Here is an 18,527-nt window from a genome sequence, read left to right on the forward strand (position 1 = left end):
TACATGGAGGTGGTGACAACTTTTAAGGTGTTCCTGTTTTTTGTTTTCAAGAGTGTCATCATCTTTTTTAGATAAGAAATTAATCATTTTAATACTTTTGATTGTTTTCTTAACAAATATTATTCTCAGGAATTGAACTCTCAAACTTTGAGACTTAACAAAGTCTTATATCACTTGACTAATACACTGTTGATTAACCTCAAATATGGTTTAATTGGATTTGATATATTCAAATAGAAATGGAATTTGTTTTTGTTAATGCATATATCCACCAACTTAGATGTTTTTGTTAATAAAATGCGCGCCACGTGGGATGGAATATAGAGAAAATAGCAAGTTGAAGGTTGCTTCCTTCTTTCTTCTCTGTGAACCTCAAACACCAACGTAACACGCCTAAGCCAAATTGAAACAATCCACTATCGCTATACCCAAATCTCAAGTTTTAATCTTTCAATCGCATGCTATCTCACTCTCCCTCCAAAATCTTATTTTTCACCACGGTTCGTTCATCATCTCCCTTTTTCTCTCTCTGTTTTTTTTTCGTTTTTTATGATGTTATGCTCACAATATCATTTGTTTTATTGTGTGTTTTCAGGAAGATAGGTCGTGGAATTTAAAGGGAATCGGTAAAAGTTTCAAAGTGAATTAATTTGTATAAGCACTTCAGAATCAACCATGTCCATGTTTAGCCGCGTGTTTGGTAAACCTAAACAGGAAAACAATGCTTTAACAACCTTGGACAAGTTAAACGAGGTAATTCTCATTTGATTCTCCATAATTATCATTATTCTCCCTTTCCCATCTCCCGATTTGTTCATATCTGATCAATACAATTGTTTGCGTGAAATTAAGGTTTTTTTCATGTTGTTTCTTTTGGACCATAGTTCTATTTTGCTCTTAATTGTTAACTTCAATGTTTTTATTTTATTCTGAATAAGTTGTGTTGTCATCACGGCAACTCTGATTCCTAGTACAATTAAACTATGAAGTATGGACAAACTGGTTTACTGCATACTATGAATATTGGATATCATTTGCTCCATACCCCAATGAAACCATATTTTTTACCTGTAATTGGCTTTACAATATTAGAGAAAATATTTTGGATTTAATGTATGTTGTCATCTAAGGTTGAACTTCGACGTCATTTAAAATATTGGACTTTAATCAAAGTAATGTATGATAAACTATATGCCCATAGTGCAGTATTTGTTACCATATATGGGAAAAGAAGACAAGTCATTATTTTACACTTACTGGTTTTATAAAGGTTGTTTTCTATTGAAACCTTTTGGAAATTGGCATAATGTTCTTGCACTTCTTCGGAGTCACAGTGTAAGTGGCCAAGTGGGGGACTTATTATCTGTGTTTTTCTTACTTAATTCTGTTTTTTGTTTGTATTTTGATGCTTTCTATTGAGTTGTATACTTAAAGACTGCTGTGTCGTGTATTAATAGACTAATGCACCAAGTTTATCATTAATCACTGGTTTTGAGCTGTAATTTACATATTGATATTGGTAGAGAGAATTTCTCAATTTGTACATTGTGTTCTTCGATTCATGTAGACACTTGAAATGCTAGAGAAAAAGGAGAAAGTACTCCTTAAAAAGGCTGCAGCAGAAATTGAAAAGGCCAAAGATTATACCAAGGGGAAGAACAAAAGGGGTATGTTGCATGACTCATGGGTTCTTCTTCTAAAGTATATCTTCAGTGTACCTTCCCCCCTGACTTTCCCTTTTCTTGTGTCGCGGGATTTGAATTTGTGTTCATGCAGCGGCAATACAATGTTTGAAGAGGAAGAGGCTATACGAACAACAAATAGAGCAGCTTGGAAATTTCCAGTTGCGTATCCATGACCAGGTGTGAATGCAAATTTGTTTATGGTAACAGTTAAGGAGATGATTTGGTTTTATTAACTTCTTTTGCATCTTATGCTGGTAAATGTAAGTTGTATTACAGATGATAATGCTAGAAGGTGCTAAAGCCACCACAGAAACAGTAGATGCATTAAGAACTGGAGCAGCTACTATGAAGGCTATGCAAAAGGCAGTGTATGTATTGCTATTTGTGCTATAAAATATTTAGCTATTTCACTCATTTACTAATATTTCTTACATGTCTCATTTTCATGCGCTAGCTTATTCTTCATATGAAATGTTGATTATGAGTTTATGACATTGTTGAGTGGCAACATTTTCTCCCCAGGAACATTGATGATGTTGACAAGACCATGGATGAGATCAATGAACAGACTGAGAACATGAAACAGATCCAGGAAGCGTTGTCAACTCCAATCGGTGCAGCTGCTGATTTTGATGAGGTCATCGTCTCTACATTTTATTTGTTTGTGTTATCTTTGACGTAGTGTGGTGTTTTTTAGCACTAATGCATGTCCATGTAGCATTATCAATTTCTTTGCCTTTTTCAGGACGAATTGGAAGCAGAACTTGAAGAACTTGAGGGTGCTGAGTTGGAAGAACAGCTTCTTCAGCCAGCAACAACTGCTCCAGCAGCCTCAGTGTATGTTCCAGCTGGACGGCAACCTGCTCGCCCAGTTCCTGCAAAGCAGCCAGCTCCTGAGGAAGATGAATTGGCTGCCTTGCAGGCTGAGATGGCACTCTGAGCAGGTCCCTTTTCTCGGTTGTAATAAAATCGATTTATATTATCTGTCTATGCATTAGTTTGTTTTAGTTGAATACTAAAAATTAATATTGCAGCTTGCAACTAATATGGCAGTTAATGGTTTGTGTATGTGCCATGTTAATGTTGGATATCAACTTTTGCACAGTTGAGTACACTTGTATCATAGTTTATAACGAGCTGAGTGAAATTACTTATCAGAAAAGTTTGAGACATTGTTGTGTATGATGACAAGTGGTTTCCATAAAGAATTGTAACCCCTATATGAGGTGGAGAGTTCTCCAGTTCCTATGTCCTCCCTTTTGTGTGAAATTATTGAACAGGCCAGAGACAACATTTGAATATAAAGTCCCGTTCAAAACATGGAATATGCTTCCCTCTTGGCTGAGTTTGATCTCCCAGCCCCAAATTTATGCATTTGGCTAGGTTTGGAATCGAGCCAAATCAAGTCAAACCAACTCGATGAGGATTCTTTTGGCTCAAAATTTGACTCGAGTTCGAAACAAGTTATCCTTCTAACTCGAATTTGACTTGATTGAAGTTTGTGAAATGTTCAATTTGACTGATCAGTTCGAATGATGATTAAATATTTACAAACACACACATATATATATATAATTGAGTCTGCTTATAAACCTAATGAATAGAACTATTTGGCTCAAGTTCGGCTCATTTATTTAACAAACTTAATTTTTAGCTCAAGTTTAATTTATTTGTTTACAAACCAATAAGTCAAGTTTCAAAAGAATATAAAGTTAGTTCCGTTAATTGTAAGTCTGATTAATATTCACTGCTGTTAGTTTTAGGGTTATACTGACCTGAATGAATATATGTCATTGTTATTTTGATTTTATCTGGCACCTTCGGTTTATGCTTTGGCACAAGGGTAAATACTTGAATGCCTTGGCTTCATTATTGTGCATTGTATCCAATTTCTATATATCTAGTAGTGTTCACAATTCTTGTAATTTAACTCTTACGGTCATGAACTGGCAGTCCTAGTGTTTCACTTGAAATTAATTTGTAGGTCCTCAAATGTTCAAATAGGTCCCTAAAGTAAAAGTATTTATAATGGAACAAGCAATTAAAATTATAAAATAAATTGTCGTCGGTTCGTCTTTAATACTGGCAAATTGTAAACTGGAATATTTGAATGTGCTAAGCTATGTGTGTCTCCAAAGTATCATTCTCTGAGGTTGAACATTGATCTTCAGGCATATACATAACTCGGAATCGAAGGCAATGTTCAACATTATAGACAAATTCTTTTGTTGGTTAAGATGACATATTTTAATTTCCGATTATATTTAATGGTACATGGATTTATTATAAAAACAAAAAGATATAGCTTGCAACATAGTCTTGGAATCTAAAAATTATGCAAAAATGACTACTGGCGAGTGACTTCAAAAACATCCCATGTTCTTCAAAACATTAGTGAAAGGTACCTTGAATTTTGCACAATAATTCAAAGAAAAAGAAAGGGGAGAATTCACAAAATCAAAAGGATTTCATTGAAAGAATAGAGTTGTGATAAATAAATAAAAAGGAGTTAAAAAAATAAATCATCTAAATATATGAATCCGGTGACTAATGAATAATATAAGTAAGGACTAGAGCTAGCAGCATTAGCATACATGCAATTCCTTGATCCACTGCTGTCCCTGCACAGTGCACACCCAATAATATGATTCATACCAAAATGGAATTAGAATTTAGAACATAGAAATTATAGATACATAAAGAAAACACATACCATCACTTGTGGGAGAAGGAGCAGGAGCATGAGGCAGAAGCTCAGCATTTATAGATGGTGCTACAAAAGCCAAAGCTAAAACAATAATAGATATCACAAAAACCTCAACTCTCAACATTTCCATTGCAAGTATGGAACTCAAATATGAACGTTGTTGAGAGCAATGGTTGTTTGGTTGGCTTATAATGTTGGAAATGTAGCAGCCACTCTAGTTAGCAATATATATAAACAAAAGAACATCACCATTCACTACCCTGTGATGCATGCCACGTGTATGGATGATATTATTTGAACGTTACACAGTCATATATATATATAGATAGATATAATAGAAGGAGACCTCTTCCAAGTTCCAACCAATCAATCATGGATTCTTCTAATCACATGACACTCTGTCATGTTATGATTGAGTTTTCACTCTACAACTCAATTCAAACATATACAAGTCATGGTCTACCTAATATTTGCTTATTTTTATAAAGAAAAAATTAAAACCTTTTTAATTTTTAATATAATAATTATGAGTTTAATATATATACTTTGTTTATCATTCATATTCATTTTATTTAAGTTATAATGATTATCATGTGAATGGTTAATAATATGTTTATGATGTAATCTAATTTTTTGGATTTTTAATAGAGTATGGATGTACTTACACTAAGAGTAAGTTTTTTAAATTTACTCTTTATATATGATTTAGATCTACTCACTAATTCAATTCAAATCACTAGATTTCATGATCTTTCATCTTTTTAATATATACTCAATTTTTTGTTTTTTTTATTTTAGTTTTTAGTCTAATTTGTTTTTTTGAAGAGCATTGAACCGTTACCTTGGACGGCTACCGTTGTCTTGGATGCTTGTGATGGGGACCACAAGTACAACGAATTTCTGGACAACAATGCTACGCATTCATTGTTATCATCACTTACATAATAATAGTTTATATTCTCTATGATTTGTTTTAATGAATGGTGGGTTATATTCAGTTACACTCATGTACAATTACAACTGAGCTAATGAATGAGTGTAAAATTGGTGCCAAAAATTGTTAACAACTCCATGTGATATCGACCCACCAGCTTTTGAAAAACCGTACAAAAGTTTATTTAAATTTACGAGAACAGCTTATGACTTCCTTACTTTTTGTTACCTTACTCTTAATAGAATTATGAAATTAAGTTTATCAAAACATACAAATTTTAACTTATTCCCAAAAAAACTTATTGAATAAGCAATTAATTAAGTTTATTCATTTGGAAGAAGGTTTAGATTGTCTAAAGAGTGATGCTTATGAGTTTGATTTTACTCGATTTCAAATGAAAATCTGTATGTAAACACATTAAAACAATTTTTTGTTCTTTCCCTAATATTATGGAAGATACCATAATGTGAACGTTTCTTGGGATTTGACAAAAAAATAGTGGTTATCAAACATTTCAACTATGAAGAAATGAAGTTAATAGAAGCTTGAGGATCAAATACTGCAGTCCTTGGGCTGTTTAACCATGTCGTATTTTATTTTCCTTACCATAAAATTTGTTCAAGAAAAACAAGGGCATCAATAAATCACTACAAAGGGTCCTTGAACTAAGCAACACTAACCTTAGTGAGGTGGGTAGAGACAGAATATAAGGAATGTATATAACTTGCAGCTACAAGCAAAAAGCTTCTTATGACCCCATGATCAAGAGAGAATAAAGTAAAGAAAATAACAATCCATTTGTCTATAAAAGAAGATGTCATTGGCAATACACTATCATTTTTTACATTTTAATTGTCAGTGTTTGAGAGAAACACAAGATCCAACAGTGAGTGAGAGTTCAGATAGACCACATAATTAATCAGCAACTGCTTTGAGTGGAATAGGTGCTAACTCCAAATAGTCAAAGTCATCAGTTATACCAATCTGCATAGAGAGACAAGGTACAAGACATATAAGAGAAGAAGAGAGAATATGTTCTAACTAAGACACATAAGAGGATATTTAACGTGTTAAGCTTGCTAGTTGCCAAGTGACTATTTCAGAACCAAAACAAACAATAACAATTAGTTAAGGTTTACACATGTGATTTTGCATATTGACTATAGAGGGATTAAACTCAAATGACTGACCTCCTTGTACATGTTTTCAAGTTGCTCCTTGGCCTCTGGAAAGTTGTTCGAGCACCATTGCCTCAGGGTAAAGATGTTGTCTGCACGTTTTTTGGACAAAACAGGGATTATATGTATCGCCAATTACCATCATAGCATGACATTCAAAATACAAGACACTATTTCTCCCCTTGATACACACTTCATCCAAGGGAAAGAAGGAAAGAGAAAACAAATAAGGTAGAACCTGTCCATCTGTTGGCTGATGCATGGGCAACTTCAATTGCTTCCTCTGACAATATTAATACCAAAACATCAGGGTTCCAAGTACTTCCAACTACCAAACTATTGAAATGTATTAACATTAACCTTTTATCATGTAATACAGATAAAGAACTAAATAAGTAAAGCATTTCTTAACTCATTGCTTCAAAGGCAGCCGGATCGTTATCTCTGTACTTTTCCAACTCATTCTGAAAATGTCACATTATCTGACTGTCAGAAAGCTAACTTAATACTGATGCACTATCAATGCATAATTCATAAGCCAACCTTCAATTCATTATGCTTCAGCTCAATAGCTTTTAGTTCTGCGAGGGCCACCTCTCGTTCATCCTGGTAAAAAAGCAACACTAAGATACATGATGGCCAGGAGTTTAATTTCTCAGAAGTAGAGCGCATATGAATCCGGAAGGAGAGAACTACAACTCACAGATTCCTCTCGCCCCTTCTTTAGTGCCTCACATTGGTCAACAAGTTCAACATACCGCTTCTTACTGCTTTGCAGATCGGAGTCAAGTTTGCGGTACACATTCCTAAGCTGTGCATAGAGTTTATATAACTAGGTTAGGACAAGACACCATAGAGTGTAATCACCAACTTATCAACATTAGATGGTATGACAGCACAGTATAGCCTTTCAATGGAACATCACCTGATTTCCAGCACAACTAGGAAGACTCCAGAAGTATACCTAACAAGCAAAAGTATGAGCATAAATAGAAAGAACATCACCACGAACAAACACTATTTACCTTTTACTAATTTCCCACGAATACAGCTAGTGGAACAAGTACCTAATACAGATGTGTCCATAAGTATAATACAAGAAATGGGATGGTAACTAACTTACAGAAGTTCCTATCTTATCTTTGGAAACAAGGTCATCATCCACTAAACTTTGGACTACATCTTTCACAGATTGACTGATAACACCCTTCCTGGGACCCAACTTCTCCAGCTCCTTAAGCTGAAATAATAATAATGACAATAATATATACATATAAGTGAGTCAGTAAATTGTATGACAACAAAACATAATCATCCCAAGTAATAACAAAATGGAGTGTAAAATAGTAAAGAGTAATTAGTCAAATTATTCTCTGGATGTTACATCATCAAGTGGATTAGTTCATGAATGGTGTAAATTACTCATGTGGTCATTGAATGTTCATTTCATCAACCCAATGAGTCTCTCAATGTCCACACGTTAATCGGCTTTACAAACTAATTTGAACGATGAACTGAATATTCAATGATATCAGAATTAAGGTCCACCATTCAGAAACTAATATGATCAACAATGTATCTTTACAAAGACAAATTTGACTATTAATTTTGAAAATGTAATATTGGAGACATAAAAGCAAACCAGGTAGAAATCGTGGGAGTCGTAAAAGATTTGAAGCATCCTCTCACGCTTCTCTTCTAATGAAAGACCCCTTTTCTTCGACTGTACCAACATAACACACATATAAATGTAATTAGCATTTTCACAAACACAGAAAAAGCGTTCTCCAACAACACTCAAATTGCAGAACGAGAATATTATCATTTAATAACTGAAATCAATAAAAACAAAGTTTCATCTATTGAACCGAGCAGTTCACCCGATTGGTAAAGAAAAAAAGCATAAAATCGAAAAATTCAAACAGAAGGTGTTTGAGGTGAAAGAACAATAAAATTAGCACAGTAATTTGAAGGCAGAGAGAGAGGCAAATACCATTGCTAGAGAGGAATGACGAAGAAGATTACGAAATCGAAAGGTTTTTCGTTTCGATTATTCTATCTGGTCTTGGCGGGAAGATGGTTTATTAAACCCCCTTCATTCATCACTTTCAAAAATATACATGTACATAATTTTACTTTGATGATTATATTGTCAACAAATCATCGATCATTCATTAATTTTTCAATAAAAATAATATAAATTATTAATGGTGAATAATGTATTAATAATAACATTACATATACTTTAAACTCTTAACGGTATATATACTTTAAACTCTTTAACTTAAGTTGTAATACAAAATTGAAATACAAGTTGTTGTTAGTGTAGAAGAGTCAATCACATATCTAATATAGATAAAATAGGAATAATGGTGACATAAGTCCTCGCAAACACCCAACAACTATGTCTTAGTGCATGTATAGAGACTCTAATCTTCAAAGGAAAAGATAAGGAACTTTAATAGCTTCAACTTGTGACCATTATTGAACTTATTTCATTATAATAATCTGAACGGTATGTACTATATAATATATATTACTAACACCTTACAAATTTGCGAATCAACCGCTTCAAATTCAATTGTTTGACGTAGTTAACTACTCTTTCATGTTTAGGTAGCCACCGGTTTTGTTTTGTCAAAACCAACTAATGCATGTCCAAGTTGACTAGTTTTACAACAACAGTGTTTGGGTTACTATGCTGTTATAACATATAACATATAACATATCCATTTTCTACAAGAATGAAAAACTCACCAATACATAGCCAATTTCTACCATTATAGGACATAGGATTTTATAATATAACATAAACTTTCTTGCTTGAAGCTCATCTTGTTGGTCTAGAAATGACAAATTCCATTGGATTAACACTCTTCTTGATGCTTTGTCTTGGTCTTGGAATTTTGGTTCATGCACAGCAACAAACAGGTTAGCACTTTAAGAATAAGTCTTGCTGTTACTTTTCCTGAAACATTAATCATTAGTTCATGACATGAAATATTTTATCCAAGGTTATAGCCTTTAAAGGGTACTTAATAATTTTTTTCTTGTTCATTATCTTGATCTACTTTTTTCTTTCTGTTCAGGCTTTATAAGCATTGATTGTGGTGGTCCAGAGAATTTTGAATACACAGATGACACTACTAATATAAAGTACAACACTGATGGAGCTTACATAAACACAGGCTTTAACAAAAACATTTCTTTTGAGTATGCATACCCAAATAATCCTAACCTTCCATTACCACTCTCAGATGTTAGATGTTTTCCTCAGGGAGAGAGAAATTGTTACAGCTTAAAAGCTGGAAGAAGAGGCAGAACAAATTTGATAAGAGCTTCATTCATGTATGGAAACTATGATGGAGAAAACAAGTTACCAGAGTTTGATATCTATGTTGGTGCTAATTTCTGGTCACTAGTGAAATTCAGAAATGCTTCTGAGCAAGTTGTATTGGAAATAATCAGTATAGCACAATCAGATGTGATATATGTTTGTCTTGTGAACAAAGGATCAGGAACTCCTTTTATCTCAGCATTGGAACTTAGACCACTCAATAGTTCAATTTATAATACCGAGTTTGGTGAATCTGCTTCATTGTTACTTTTCGAAAGATGGGATATTGCATCATCAGCACTCAATGGAAGTGGTAGATATGTAGATGATATTTATGATCGAATTTGGTCCCCTTATAGTTCCTCTACCTGGGACTCAATCAGCACATCCTCGGCAATAGATGTGAATACTGATGGCTATAGAGCGCCGTCTGAAGTAATCAAAACTGCTGCTAGACCAAGGAATGGTAGTGATACTTTGGAATTTTCTTGGAGCTCAAATGATCCAAGTTGGAAATTTTATGTGTACTTGTACTTTGCTGAAGTGGAGCATCTTAAGAAAACCCAACTTAGGAAATTCAATGTATCATGGAATGGATCTCCTTTGTTTGAACCTTTTGTACCAAGCTACTTATATGCAACCACTTTATCTAATTCAAAATCCTTGGTAGCAAATGAACATCGAATTTCTATACACAAAACCGCAGATTCAACGCTTCCTCCCATTCTTAATGTGGTTGAGATTTATGTAGTAAGACAGATGGATGCACTACCAACATTTGAACAAGATGGTATGATATGTTTACTTCAAAAAAATCAAGCCAAAACAATGATATACCACCTAGAATTAGAACAAACCTTGGTGTAACATTCCAGATAATATTTCACTTTTTTTTTGTTTTTATCAGCAAATGTTTCATAGTCTGAGTATGCTTTTCTTTAAATTTTAACACAGTTGATGCTGTAATGGACATTAAAGAAGATTATAGAGTTCAAAGAAATTGGATGGGTGATCCATGTGAGCCAAAGAACTATTCTTGGGAGGGCTTAAAATGCAACTATAGCACTTCATTTCCTCCGCGAATTGTATCACTGTGAGTACTCTATTCATAACTAGGCATTGCTTTTTTTGTCTACAGTTTCATATCAAGATATTCAAGTTTAGAATTGAAGACATTTTTTTTGTTAGGAATCTGAGTTCAAGCAGCTTAAGTGGAATAATAGCTTCATCCATTTCCAATCTCTCTTCACTGGAATCTTTGTGAGTGCACATCATGAAAACTATGAATATATATGTAAATTTTCCAAGCTAGATATATAATAAATTAATACTGTTTACATAATCATATATTTAATATCACTGACACTACAAGATTTGACTCAGGGATTTATCTAACAATACTTTAACTGGGTCAGTGCCTCAGTTTTTGGAAGAATTGAGATCCCTTAAATACTTGTAAGTCTTGAAATGGTGGTAGTAAGTGGTATAGCCCTTATATCCTCAATTTGGTAATGACTGATGCATGAAAGTTCAAATTATGTGTAGGAATTTAAAGGGTAACCAGCTTTCAGGATCTGTCTCAACAAGTCTTATAGAAAGATCAAGGGATGGATTACTTATGCTGAGGTATTATATTATACGCCTAGAGATACTGCAAATGTAACTAGCTTCATTTGTGTTGAAAATAACACAAACTTTATGTGTAAATATGGCCTGACTATCTTGTTTTCTGCCACTTTCAGTGTGGATGATCAAAATCTATCGAACTCGGATACAAGTAACAAGAATAAAGTTGTTGTTCCTATAGTAGCATCAGTATTATCAGTTTTAGCTCTATTGGTTGTTTTCATTCTCATTTGGAAACTTAGAAAAAGGAAACAATCAGGTAACTTCTCTATAATGATATGTAACTCCTTTAACTTGATTCTCAAAATCTAAATAACAGAACATAAAATAAAAGAGAAGGAAAATGTTGAAAGAATTCTCAAGTTATGACTTAACCAGACTTGCAAGTAAAGGACTATGAGACATAGACATTATAGAATAGTTTTTGTGTTCTGTGTTCATGCTATTCTGAGTTTGGAACATATCTGTATCGAAGACATTATTCCCATTGATTTGTACTTTAAGCTTATATTGATTTTGTCATATCCCTATTCATAACATGTTTATGTCTTGTGTTGTATGCATACTTCCTAGCTGTTGTTAATCTCATTTCATTTCTTTTTTGAAAACAGATGAGGAGATTAACAAGCCCAACAAAGAAGGAAGAACAGTAGCATCAAAAAATTGGCAATATACATATTCTGAGGTGTTGAACATCACAAACAACTTTGAAATGGTGATTGGGAAGGGAGGATTTGGAACTGTGTACTTCGGTAAGATGAAAGATGGCAAGCAAGTTGCAGTGAAGATGCTTTCGCCATCATCATCTCAAGGGCCAACAGAATTTCAGACCGAGGTAATAACTAGTATCATGGATTACACTACAAGCATATATTCAATGGAAATGCTATTCCAAACAACATCCGAATCCATCAACCGAAAATAAACATGGCTTGCAGGCTGAGCTATTGATGACAGTTCATCACAAAAACTTGGTATCCTTCATTGGATACTGTGATGATGATGATAACAAGATGGTACTCATATATGAGTACATGGCCAATGGAAACCTTAAACATTATCTCTCAGGTACAACAACATACACTACTCTAGATTAATGCACTTTCTTTATATGCTGTAGTTTTATGGCATCACTTAATATATGCTGTGATATATTATTGTTTCAGATATAAATCCAGATTGCTTGAGTTGGGAAAAGAGACTTCAGATAGCGATCGATGCTGCAGAAGGTTAGTATAGATTATTGAAGTTACAACTAAAGTAATAAATATTATAGTCACTGTTCTCCTTTTACATTGTCTGTCATTTTATATAGTATGCTATTTCATAACTAAACTTACTACCTTGTAAGTGTATAAGGTGTTTTATGCAACTACATTGTTTCGAAATAAAAAATGATGTTTGATGAATTATGTGTTTGGACCTGAAGGATTGGATTACCTACACCATGGATGCAAGCCACCAATAATACATAGGGATGTGAAGTCAGCCAACATTCTTTTAAGTGAAGATTTGGAAGCTAAGATAGCAGATTTTGGCCTATGCAAGGTGTTTGGGAATGATAAGCAAAATGCAGAAGCTGTAGTCATGGGCACTACAGGGTACCTTGACCCTGAGTAAGTCCCCATCATATGGTACAGTTAGGAGTGTCCAAAAGCATGTTAGGCATGAAAAAGAAACAGTTTTCAAGTCTCTGAGGTTCATAGTAACTGAGTGTTACAGTGAAAATTAATTGCTCAGGAAAATCAGTGTAATAACACCTAGTTATATTACTAGAACATTAGAACAACACACACAGAGAATTTTATCTTATCATGACACTAACTCCATTGTCCATTTACTCAGGTACTACAAACTTAGGCATTTGAATGAGAAAAGTGATGTTTACAGCTTTGGAATTGTTCTATTGGAATTAATCACAGGTCGACCTGCAGTATTAAAAGGCAAGATATTAATGCATATACTTGAATGGATAACACATGAGGTTGAAAGAGGTGATTTGAGCAGAATTATAGATCCAAGGCTACAAGACAAATATGATGCAAGTTCAGTGTGGAAAGCAATAGGAATAGCAATGGCATGCACTGCATCAACATCCATTCAAAGACCAACAATGAGTGTTGTGTTAGCAGAGTTAAAACACTGTTTTAAAATGGATTTGCCTAGTCAAAATCATATATTTGTAGACTCAAGACCAAGACAGAGCTATACTGAATTTTATAGTTCATCTGAACCATATTCTATGGATAGTGACTCTATCACCCATCCTTTCCCAAGGTAGTGTGGGTATACTATACAGTGATACACATTGACCCATTGATCTTATAACTATGCTATCACAATTCACAACTTTTTTTGGTCAATATTTACATTAATGCAATTTGTTAATTCTATGCAAAACACACTTTGTTAATCCAACAAAGGATTAGTAAAGAGAAATAGAAAAATTGCTAGCCTAATTCGAGTCTAACGTTTTAGGGCAAACTGTCTACTGCATCACATGATGCAACCACTATCTTTGCAGTGACTGCTTCAACTATATCATGCCGCAATATATTGGTTATGGGTTTAAACTTTAAAGACTACCCTTAACTAATAAAAAATCACGTTTATTTTCAAGTGCAATTTAAAACACTAACCTTAACTAATAAAAACCAACCTTTTTTGTTGTTTAAAGATAATGCTTTGCACATTAAATCCCAAGAGAGTGAATTATGAACTATGAAGGTAATCCATTCAATCACAAGACAATAATGTAGTTTTTATTTTGTTTATGGGTATTAGCCTTTGGGATAAGAGCAACAACTTTAATATTGTATTTAATCAGCCAACAAATTAGATATGCATGTCTATAAAAGTGTGTTTGCTATGGTGGTTTGCTAGTCAATTCCATCAACATCTTATCTCTAAATTGCAACAAGATCATTGATCTTATCAGTTATTTAATAACAATAATAGTATAATAGTTCATTAAATATATGTATCCAACATTCTACCCTCATTTTGGGGATTTCCTTTGGAAACATAGCCCCTTGTTAACGACCTCCGTACACTAATACAACTTTGTATTTTTGGTGGAGTGGCTTATTAATAAATAATAAGTGAGGTGTTAGTTAAATATTTATGAATCAATTTAATATTCTTTAAGGCGTCCCCATACTTTTAATTTAGATGCTAGTAATCACAACTTCAAATACGGAATAAATATAATTAAACACTCGTCACAAGGCAACAAAGATCACTTATCCCAATTCTAATCTCAGTTCAATAAAAAATGTTACTTAATTAAAAACATAAATTAATATTTTTATAATACTTAGAAATGCTGATTAAATAAAGACATGATAACATTATGATTTTGGTACGGAGGATCCCGACACATGTATGGAACTTTATAATCCTTGAAGTGATGTATAACATTTTGTGCAGGAATCTCTTAAAGTTTATTTGTCTCATATATATAATACTAGCAACTAGATATACACTTGGGAGAAATTAAGTTGTACACAATGAATCAAAAGCAAAATAAATTGTTATATAGTCACTAAAAATTAAATTTTCTCCACGAGGTCATATTAAAAGTAAATGACCCTAGCTACCAATTATGGGTGAATATATAGAAATCTAGGGTTAGAAAACTCTTCCACATATCTGCTTAGCCCATAGGAATAAGTATAAAAGTAAAGATTGAATTTTATCCTTAAAAGAAGTTCGATCTTTGAAAATATATTAGAAAATAGATATTGAAAACTTCATTCTCTTATTCACCATTCATGTCAATTGTGGATGCTGAATTGCTTTGCCCTTCACATCATTACTTTTTATTTAATCAAAACATGTGTGCTTACCTTAATTAAGTAGACTTATCAGCACATTCAACTCTACAAGTTACAACAATCCAAAACCATTTGATCAATTTTGGAATTAACATACATATGCACCTATAATATGGCCGAACTAATCACCACAATTAGAGTAGAGTAGAGAAGGAAACAACAACACTTCATAATAATCATTAATCACCGTGACTGTGTCATGTTTGTATTGAGCCAACATGTAGTTGTATTCTACATGTATTTTTTTTGTTTCCGACAAATATCCTTTTACACTGGACGCGATCCTGTCCGAGGCGAAAACATCCATAGTTATCTTATTCCTAACTCTCGCAGTATGTATTTTTTCCATCCACTAGTTCCAAGATGTAGTTGTATTGAATATTCCATAGTATGTTATTCAACATATTTTTTTGTCAAATATTAAAATTAGAAACAGTCAAGGTTTCTTGTATAGTTACGTACATGTAAAGCTGTCAAAAATGAATGGTTAGTAACAAGTAAGAAAGCGTAGTTTGAGTTTTACACGTTACACAGAATAAAGGTATGATTTGTTTGAAGAAAATATAACCTAGTCATTAGTCAAGCCGTGAAGCCATGACCGAAGAAGTTAATCCCTTGGTGGGATCAAAAGTGTTAACATCAGTCACGGAACAAAGGGGACAAAGCTTTAAAGAAAACGCCAAACATGTCATTATTTATCTTCTCAAATTGGGTTACACGAGGTTGAGGATGAGAACGAAGACTCGGTGCAAATTTCAATACATTAATAATCACTACTCTCACCCCTTTATGTAGCCTTTACTAGGATTTACGATTTTCTTTCATTTCTTTATCATATTTCTATATCTCAATCTAATATTCCGATTATTCAACAGAAAATATATACTAGCACATTAAAATCCACAATTTTAATATAACGATATACAGAAATGTAAGTATGCATAACAAGTTATAGGAGCATGGTTGCTACATAATAGACATTTGTACATGAATGAGATTAGAAAGTGATAAACAAGGTGGTTTAGTTAATACATGACACTAATTCTTAGCAACAACAATAATCTTCAAAGCTTTGGGTTCTCTTATCTTCCAAACTCACCCAAAATAAAGATCCTAGCTACTCTTCAATCTTCTTCAACCCTACTTTGACAATAAAAATATACAGAATCTTCATCAGTAGCTGCTTCCATAATCATAATAAATCATTCATCATTTCTTTACCCTCTTCCTCATATTCTATATACACACTGAGATTAAAGGAAATCAGGGAGAAATGTTACCCAAAAAAACAACAAAAAATTGCATTTCCAACAAGTTATCTTTGCTCAATTTCTATTAATCCAACAGCTGAGAAACCCACTCAACATCTGGGGCTCCATCCGAAACTTGACCCGACCCATCAAGAGAATTCTCTTTGCTCAATTTCTCAAACATCTTAGCCCTTATTCCCTTTCCAGACTCAACCCTTTCCATGACCGGTTCCTCCCCGCGACCCTGGTCCCATTGGTCGAAGTGGCTGACGCCACATCGACCCGGAACCTGGGTTGGTGTAGAAGGGAGGCTAAGAAACCCGGCTCGAAGCAACGAAACTCTCGGTGACCCGAACCCGGGTGAGCCTATTGGAATAACGTTTCTTTTACTAGGCATTGATTTCACCTTCCCAAGTTGTAAGTTACGCAGAGAAGCCACCATGTCATTCATTGAGCTTCTTGTCAACGGAGAAATGGGCGGCGATTCAGATGGAGGACTCACCGGCGGCGAGATAGAAATCGGAGATGACATAAACGTCAACGTTCCGTTTCTCATAGGAGAACCGTCGTATGAATCAATGCTTCTAGGGCTATGATTAGGCACGATTCGAAGCTGCTCCGGCGTGTGAGCGAAGAAGCAAACTCTTCTCCTGCAACTGGTTCCGTCTTTGCATGGCTGCGTGCGGTAACGCGCCGGGTGAAGCCAGCACTCGAAAACTCCATGCGCGTGCTCACACGCGTCACCTTTCTTGCAATTACCTTTACGAAAATCAGGGCACGCCGTGCCGGAGTAGTGAAACTTCCGGGGATCTCTCCGGCGAGCCTTCTCTCCGGGATGAGCGTACGGACATTCGGTCCAGTCATGTGACCTGCCACGTGCACACTTACGTATCTTGAACTCGTATATACGGAACTGATCACATGAGTACGCGTCAACCGGCGCGTCTGATTCACGCCCCGGAATCTCAGAGTCAAAGTGAGAATCAGCTTCGTTCGACGGCAGGTAACGACGCAGCGCTGTTAACGCTTCCTGCATGTAATAGGGAGAGTAATCAGCGGCAGCAGCATTGCCGTCAGTAACGTCGTTAGTGAAGCAAGAAGAGTAGATATCATCCGTTGGATCCTGCCATGGAGGTACATGGATGGTTGGATTTGATCGATTGTGTTCCCCTAGCATCATTTTTGTCCAACTTATTTTCTTTGGCTGTACACTGAAACTTGAGCATGGTTAGGTTGTTTATAAACTGCGAGTTAACTATGGTTAAGTCGTGCTTTGGTTGGGTGTGACTATGGTTAGGTTGGATATGACTATGGTTAGGTTAAAAAATCAATGAACTTGGACTTTTCCACTGTGGTTAAAGGGATGGGGGTTTCTACATAGTTTGCCACGTCGGTAATGGATAAGACACTCTTGTATGGGAGCAGATTTAGTGTCACATACTAAAAACAAAATATAAAACTATTTAAATAATTAAAAAGTTAATAGTTCAATTTATGGAAGCCGCAACCACGAACTAGTTAAAAAAATGGCTTAATCAATATAATATGAGAAGTGATATATTTACTCAAAGTTAAAATAACATATTTTATAATTTAGTCACTCATTTTATGAAAATCTAATTATTCATATAATTTGAATTATTTAATAAATCTGAAGCGTTAAATTTTTATAAAATTGATAGGTAAAATGTAACTTACATTGTTTACTTAGTTTTGAAGTGAGGTTTACTTAGTTCTGAAGTGAGGAGATCCTTCCATGTAATATTACTAATCTCTATAAACCAGAAATTAAATAAACATGCAAATATTCAATGCAAGAACCTATGCTGAATTCTCAATATTTAAGTTATACTATAATCAATACATACAGAGATTTATGTTGCAATAGAGATATAGCATAATATGAAGTTTTGAGTATTTGACTTTTCACTATTCGGTTAAGAGGATAGACAAACAAACAAAAAATTAATCAAA

The 18,527-nt window shown here is 34.1% G+C and overlaps 4 protein-coding genes and 1 long non-coding RNA gene across 5 annotated transcripts; 2 read left to right on the top strand and 3 right to left on the bottom strand.

The window, feature by feature from the left end:
- On the top strand, positions 320-2,867 carry LOC109342708 (vacuolar protein sorting-associated protein 32 homolog 2-like). Its single transcript, XM_019580666.1, has 7 exons — positions 320-500; positions 596-753; positions 1,568-1,667; positions 1,777-1,862; positions 1,962-2,053; positions 2,208-2,322; positions 2,431-2,867. The coding sequence occupies exons 2-7, from the start codon at positions 676-678 to the stop codon at positions 2,623-2,625; spliced, it is 666 nt and encodes a 221-aa protein (XP_019436211.1). The 5' UTR covers positions 320-500; positions 596-675; the 3' UTR covers positions 2,626-2,867.
- LOC109342501 lies at positions 4,133-4,561 on the bottom strand. Its single transcript, XR_002107060.1, has 2 exons — positions 4,399-4,561; positions 4,133-4,306 (listed from the first exon to the last, which is right to left on the bottom strand). It is a non-coding gene; the product is annotated as an uncharacterized LOC109342501 (long non-coding RNA).
- On the bottom strand, positions 5,947-8,648 carry LOC109342710 (meiotic nuclear division protein 1 homolog). Its single transcript, XM_019580668.1, has 10 exons — positions 8,498-8,648; positions 8,147-8,227; positions 7,628-7,744; positions 7,430-7,468; positions 7,208-7,315; positions 7,048-7,110; positions 6,917-6,968; positions 6,743-6,787; positions 6,517-6,596; positions 5,947-6,310 (listed from the first exon to the last, which is right to left on the bottom strand). Exons 1-10 carry the CDS (start codon positions 8,498-8,500, stop codon positions 6,242-6,244), a joined length of 657 nt encoding a protein of 218 aa, XP_019436213.1. The 5' UTR covers positions 8,501-8,648; the 3' UTR covers positions 5,947-6,241.
- Positions 9,244-13,900, top strand: LOC109342711 (probable LRR receptor-like serine/threonine-protein kinase At4g29180). Its single transcript, XM_019580669.1, has 12 exons — positions 9,244-9,435; positions 9,594-10,631; positions 10,796-10,934; positions 11,030-11,101; positions 11,225-11,296; positions 11,387-11,467; positions 11,584-11,726; positions 12,079-12,302; positions 12,406-12,535; positions 12,634-12,696; positions 12,897-13,083; positions 13,313-13,900. The coding sequence occupies exons 1-12, from the start codon at positions 9,354-9,356 to the stop codon at positions 13,746-13,748; spliced, it is 2,667 nt and encodes an 888-aa protein (XP_019436214.1). The 5' UTR covers positions 9,244-9,353; the 3' UTR covers positions 13,749-13,900.
- LOC109342714 (zinc finger CCCH domain-containing protein 20-like) lies at positions 16,190-17,779 on the bottom strand. Its single transcript, XM_019580672.1, has one exon. It carries the CDS (start codon positions 17,731-17,733, stop codon positions 16,639-16,641), a length of 1,095 nt encoding a protein of 364 aa, XP_019436217.1. The 5' UTR covers positions 17,734-17,779; the 3' UTR covers positions 16,190-16,638.

Source organism: Lupinus angustifolius, chromosome LG03 (assembly GCF_001865875.1).
Source record: "Lupinus angustifolius cultivar Tanjil chromosome LG03, LupAngTanjil_v1.0, whole genome shotgun sequence".
Classification (NCBI taxonomy): domain Eukaryota; kingdom Viridiplantae; phylum Streptophyta; class Magnoliopsida; order Fabales; family Fabaceae; genus Lupinus; species Lupinus angustifolius.

Coding starts and splice junctions, on each gene's coding strand:
- LOC109342714 (XM_019580672.1), bottom strand. CDS start 17,733: ATGATGCTAGGGGAACACAATCGATCAAATCCAACCATCCATGTACCT.
- LOC109342710 (XM_019580668.1), bottom strand. Junction 7,745..8,146: donor ACTCCCACGATTTCTACCTG/GTTTGCTTTTAT, acceptor TTATTATTTCAG/CTTAAGGAGCTGGAGAAGTT. Junction 7,469..7,627: donor AAGATAAGATAGGAACTTCT/GTAAGTTAGTTA, acceptor TTTGCTTGTTAG/GTATACTTCTGGAGTCTTCC.
- LOC109342711 (XM_019580669.1), top strand. CDS start 9,354: ATGACAAATTCCATTGGATTAACACTCTTCTTGATGCTTTGTCTTGGT. Junction 11,297..11,386: donor TTGAGATCCCTTAAATACTT/GTAAGTCTTGAA, acceptor AATTATGTGTAG/GAATTTAAAGGGTAACCAGC. Junction 11,468..11,583: donor GATGGATTACTTATGCTGAG/GTATTATATTAT, acceptor TGCCACTTTCAG/TGTGGATGATCAAAATCTAT.
- LOC109342708 (XM_019580666.1), top strand. CDS start 676: ATGTCCATGTTTAGCCGCGTGTTTGGTAAACCTAAACAGGAAAACAAT. Junction 754..1,567: donor CCTTGGACAAGTTAAACGAG/GTAATTCTCATT, acceptor CGATTCATGTAG/ACACTTGAAATGCTAGAGAA. Junction 2,054..2,207: donor AAGGCTATGCAAAAGGCAGT/GTATGTATTGCT, acceptor TTTTCTCCCCAG/GAACATTGATGATGTTGACA.